At 44.5% G+C, this 6,094-nt stretch overlaps 1 protein-coding gene across 1 annotated transcript; it reads right to left on the bottom strand.

Annotated features, from left to right (window-relative positions):
* Window positions 1–1,762: 1,762 nt before the first annotated feature.
* kcne4 (potassium voltage-gated channel, Isk-related family, member 4) lies at window positions 1,763–4,587 on the bottom strand. The gene is made up of 2 exons (XM_040130011.1): window positions 4,484–4,587; window positions 1,763–3,833 (listed from the first exon to the last, which is right to left on the bottom strand). Exons 1-2 carry the CDS (start codon window positions 4,585–4,587, stop codon window positions 3,290–3,292), a joined length of 648 nt encoding a protein of 215 aa, XP_039985945.1. The 3' UTR covers window positions 1,763–3,289.
* Window positions 4,588–6,094: the final 1,507 nt, after the last annotated feature.

Raw genomic sequence — 6,094 nt, forward strand, 5'->3', positions numbered from 1 at the left:
CCGTTGCTGGAGACACAGCAGTGCGTGCCCCTCAGCTTCCTGGCTGATAATAAACAAATGGTTCACTGTATGGTTGTGTGAGTGTTGGTTTGTGCGTGAATTATTCAGCGGGGCGTTTATGTTATGTGGGAAAGAACAATTAGAATGCTTCGACAAGTCTGTATCTGTGTCAGGCTTGTCCGGAAGATAGTTAGACAGAGAGAGATACAGAAATGTCTCTGTGGACAGTAGTACTGCAGAGACAGCTTTCAGATACTTTAATATTGGTTGTATGCATATTTTAAAATCTAGGAACTTGGGCACATTCAACCCCTCCACTTATAGTACCTATAAATGTACTCACACCCCTTGGAAGCCTCCACCTTCCACCATAAAGACAGAGGTAATACTCCAAGTAACTCTGCAAAAAGGTGATGAAAGTTGACAGCGGAGAGCTTTCTAGCACTCAACACAAAATAAAGCCGAAGCTGGTGGGAATGTCATTCATTTTGCAGGTATTTGGTCATAAACCAAAGTAATATACAAGTTTAAATGTTGACCTGATGATGGCGCTAAAGAAAAAGCCAAATGTCATGGCAGCGAAGTTGCCATTAAATAGTTTGTTGATATATTTCACAAAAAAAACCCCCCATCAACCTCATGATGGCACCAGAGGAAAAGCCAGAACATCGCAAAGGTCATTAGGATTCATCCTCAGGGAATTATGAATGTCTGTAGCATGTTCTTTGCCAATCCATCTTTTAGATGTTTAGACATTTGAAATGATAAGTGAAAACTTTCACCCGCTGGGGGTGCTAGAGGAAAAGTCGAGGCATTACCAAAGTCTTTAAGGCTCATCTTCTGGACACCATGGGTAGCTGTGCCACATTTCGCTGCAATCCACAGCTGTTAAGATGTTTCACTAGAAGACAAAAATGTCAACCTCGTGGTGGTGCTTTTTCCATGGTAGTCCAGCTTGCACTGTAGATAGTGAGATATTTCAGTCTGGACCAGTGGTGAACAAACTGACAGACATTGCAATCCCTAGAGCTGCAGCACTAGCATGGCTAAAACCTGAGTGACCTTGCAGGAAGACTACGGAGGGGACTCCACCGAGAGACCTACCTAAGCTTCGGGGGCCTGAGATTGGAACGAGTGTGTGCATACAACACCAGCTGGTCGGGTGCTTCACCGGTTGCAGCTTTATGGGAGAGTGGCAAAGGAAAAAAAAAAAACTCATATGACATCTCGAGAGACTCTGCCAGCCGGAAGAAGGTTCTGTAGTCTAATGAGACCAACAACGAGCTTCGTGGCCATCAGACGAAACACCAGGTTTAGACCCCAAGCATAAAGCAAACACTCCACAGTGGCTTCAAGTCAGCAATGTTAATGTCCTGGAGGGACCGAGTCAGGGTCCAGATCTATTGACATTTTGTGGCTGAACGGTTCGCTCACAGTCTCTACGCAGCCTGACAGGGCTTGAAAACTGCAGAGTACATAGACAAAGAATCCCCCAAAAACATTTGGTATTTTTTATTTGTGTACAACTTTGATCACTTTTTTTGGGGATTCTTTTTTCACTTTGATATCAAAGGGTCTTTATCTGTTGATCGGTGTCAAAAAGGCTGAATTAAATCTACTTTACTTCAGTGCTGTGAGACAATAAAACATGAGAACCTACATATGTTGTTTTTTTTGTTTTGTTTTAATCTTCAGACAAGAGATGAGAGAAGCTACAGTGACTCATTGCTGTCGCCTGCTGTTCTTCTATGTCAGGTCAACAACTGAAATCCAGTCTGAAGCGTCTTTAGATGAAGTCCATGATCCCTCGGGGGTTCTTTTGCACGACCTTAAATCCCCACACCAAAAGAAGCTTTCCAGTAAATGAAAAAAAAAATAATCATGACCTGCCTCAGGCTTTTTAAATGCCACCAAAAGCTTAAGCACTGTCAGTTTTAAACACAGGGACCTAATTGGGATAATTGGGACATAAGTCTGCTGTGTCTGTGTGTGAGAGATAGAGGCTTAGAGACAGGTTCAGCTGAGGATATGTGCAAAAAAAGATGAGCTATGTTGCATTAGTGGGACTGATCTGGTTATTATCTGCCCTATTCTGCATTATTCTGATGATTGTATGTAGGTTATCTATAAAAATAACATGATATTAATAGACTTGCCCTCGCTTTCATTTCATCTCTTTCATCTTCCTTATTTGCTAGTAGCAACCACTCAGTAAGCACTAAAAGACTGCCCCCTACTGGTGGTTCATCATAGTGCAACAAAAAAAGAGGAAACTAACGCTCATTTCAAAAGAATTTTTTTTTTTTTTTTTTAAACAGTACAAAGCTTCCTTCTTAAATTAAGCCTTACAGAGTGACAAATACAAATCATATGTACAGTGCATCGCTTTCTTCAAGTAAACCTACATCACCAACCGCCTGCGAACAGCGTGTCCGCTTTGAAGCTACAGCAAGTTCAGACAGTCCTTCAAGTGGGTTCCAGGTACATTTCAGTGCTCAAGACCGTGTTGGCAAGAGCACGTCAAGTTCAGTCCAAACAGCCCCCCCTCCGCAGAAAGAAGCCAGTCTCTCACTCCCGTCCCCCTGCAGGGTGAGTCATCGGCCCGAAGCGGCGAGGTGGTTCTGTCAGTGTGGCGTCAGGAGGGGTCACCACCACCATGAGGCAAAGTCATAGCTGTACAATAAAATAATAATGTACTCTAGCAACACCGTGGTTTATTGTACTGGGTACGAGATTCGTGTAAATATATGTTTTCATTCTTCTGTGCAGCTGCGTTATTTTGACTTTATTCATGTGTTCATTACTGTGAGTGTTATTCTTCTTCTCCTATGTAACGTGTGTGTTGAGCTGGCTGGCGAGCCGCAGTTGTCCTCGCGGGGATGAGTAAAGAACAAAGCACTGAGCTGGACGGAGCTGTTACATTCGCTATGTTACTGACTGAAATGTGAGTGAGGAGTTCTCCCAACATGTGACATATAAAAAGGAGCAGTGTGTGCATACATTTCGATCTCACCGCCGTTGTCTTATCATCTAAAGTGAAGACACTTATTTCAGTATTTCAAGAGCTACCACAAAGTTCCAATATGGCCAAATGTGGCCCAGACTGAGATCTAAAACATTTCACGCTGGCTACAAAGTCCTGTCTGGCTCTTTCCGGGGCTCTTCTGGAGATCATCTCATTGAAATGTCGAGTTTTTATTTATTTCTTTATGGCAAATCGAGGATTTCTGCTCGGACTGTCCGGGCTTTCACAGCCACCCGCTGGCGTTTCTCCTCTGCTTCGGCCGGCTCAGCCGGAGTCGTCTGCGCTGTTCTCGGATGCTCCCTTGGCGCTCTCCTCCGGACCCTCCGCCGTGCCGCTGTCCGACTCCTCCTCTATGGCGAAGCGCGCGTCCGCGGAGGAGCAGAGGGAGCTGACGCTGCTCTGCTCCGTGCACAGCGCGTCCCCGTGGTGGAGGTGCCCGAGGTGGGTGCCGCAGAACGGCAGCGACACCTGCACCGAGCGCAGCCCGGAGACGGGCGCGGGAAAGGCGAGGCTGTGCTTCTTGGGCAGCGCGCCCCACTCCCGCTGCTCCTCCTCGTGCACTAGGCGCGTGAAGATGTTGATCCTCCTCTTCTCCCTCCGCTTGGAGCGGAAGTAGCCGAGCATTATACCAGAGAGGAAGACTCCGTAGAAAGCCATGACTATCAGTATGTACAGGTATGCGTTCCCGCCGCTTTTGTCCGCCTGGGGGTCTGAGCCGATCTGCGGGTGCGGGGAGGGGTGTTTGTGTGAGGCTGTGGAGTTTTCCGGACGCTCCATTGCGTTGGAAGTGCAACCGACGTGGGGGGACCTTTTAAAAAGACACAGAAGTACACATCCATAAACACGAGGTTGTCTTTCAGTTCACTTTCGCGCACGCTTTACGCACGGGGATAGGACCCCAGCGTGTCAAGTTTTCGTCGTACACGTTGTGACAAAAGCGATGGCAAACCACGAAAAGCGCGCGTGGGCAGTGAAGCCGCAGCTAAGACGTTAGAAAAATGCTCGCGGCCTCTCCACGTGGACGGCGTCGTGTGGATCCGCAGAACGTGCACATGGCTCTAAGGTCTGCTCACTGCACGGGAGGGCACGGATAAGGCGAAATAGTGGTAACCGGTGCCTGCCAGAGTGTCCTTCACATGACATTCAGTGCACGCATTTAATGCTTCGATGCACATCTTTAACATGCAAGTGAAAAAGTGAAAAGTATATCCTTACATTTCCATACCTTTACCAAAAATTCACAACTTATTCTATTACATACATAAGAATTTGTTCTTGAGTTTATTTTGGAACTCCTAGCTCTTAATATGGCATTCCTGTACTTTTTGCGTGAAAGAAAACACTTCCCGGCAGTTTAGAAAAAGTTACTAAAGGTCTACACAACATGGATTAGTTTTCTATAAACCCATGCTGACCGCCCTTAAACAATACTGATAGTGTGGTGATGTGCCGACTTACCAAACTGAAGAGCTAAGTCTCATGTATCTGCTTGCAGCTCTTGGGGAGTTTGGCAGCACAACTAAGTGGATGAAGTTATTTATACAGAGACCTCGGATGGTCATCATGAGTCACATGATGGGGACTGGTCGTAGGATGAGTCCTCTCTCTATGGAAGCCCTACACAATGGTTGTGTTTAAAAAAAAAAAAAAAGAAGAATAAAGAAACAAAAACTTTGAGTGTCTCTTGACAGTACTGACCCCTCTAGGGGATTTTTAAGAAACCATCACGTGCCCAGGAGTATTTTAGACTTACTCACTCTCAGAAGGAGTATTTCATCATCTCTAGTCCAACAGAAAGAGGACCCGAGGAGATGTGATGGGAAAAAAAAGAAACTGGTGATAAAGAGTGAATTAATACTAAAGTCACTCACAAACACTCTGTCAAAGTGTGTTAGGATGCCGTGTGCATATCTACGGGTGCCTAATTTTACAGACACTACTCTCCTCATCTCATCGCACAGGATTTTTCAATTCCCTTGCAAATGAGCCTAAAGCCTATGAATAAAATAATGCATGACATTCACGAAAGGCGTGGTGGGAATGACAGACAGGCTACAAGCAAAGGCAAATGATTTCTTTCAGGAAACTCACCGCCGCACCTACCACCAGTGTACCACCAGATAGACACACCATGATTCCATGAGGGAAAACTGCATCTGTACCAACCAATATTCTGACCTTGTACAATAAGTCTGAAGGGAAATGTATTTCTTATATCCAGCATCAGTAGCCAGATCCTTTACTTACGTGAAAGTACCAACACAACAATGCAAATAAACAATACTCCATAACAAGTAAAAGTCCTGCATTCAAACTCATACTTCCCCTGTAACTGAGATTTTACTATGCAGTCCATAGTTAGAGTGTTTATACTGGTGTATCAATGTGTAAGCAGCATTTAGCCATTGGAGCTGCTCGAGGTGCAGCTGCTTTTAACTTCTTTATGCACAGTTGGGAAGTTTAGTCCAGTAGTTCCCAGCCTGGAGGTCGGACCCCTCCGAAGGGTCACAAGGAAATCTGGGGATAGAGGGATTAACGGGAGAGGAAAGGATGAAAAACAAAGTGCTGCTACAAGCACCTGTCTTCTTTTTTGGGACTTTTCTCTAATCTTTGTTTTTTTTATTTTTGTGAATTTTTCGATAATCTTACCTTTTTGGGCCTCAAACAATTATTTAAATGACATTATCTGGGAAGTTTAGATGGAGGATCGTTTCTTGTGGAACTGCTAACAACTCAGACATCTGAAACATGGCAAGTGGCTCCAACATGATACTGCCAAAGAGGCTGGGAACTAGTCTTTGATAATGTGTTGTATTTTATAAGCTATATGTTTTGTTTTTTTAAATGTGAAATCTTTATCTGAAAAGTAACTAGTAACTTTAAGTGTCAAAGAAATGTAGTGAAGTAAAAAGTAATATATCCCTCTCTGAAATGTAGCAGACCTGAAGGGTAATTTAGCATAAAATGGAAAAACTAAAGTACAATGAGTATTTAAAGTACTTAAACCTGCATTAACTGATGGCCACTTGGGGGCGGCAGAAACAAGTTGTACAACAGTGACATATCACC

Source organism: Xiphias gladius, chromosome 7 (genome assembly GCF_016859285.1).
Source record: "Xiphias gladius isolate SHS-SW01 ecotype Sanya breed wild chromosome 7, ASM1685928v1, whole genome shotgun sequence".
Classification (NCBI taxonomy): Eukaryota; Metazoa; Chordata; class Actinopteri; order Istiophoriformes; family Xiphiidae; genus Xiphias; species Xiphias gladius.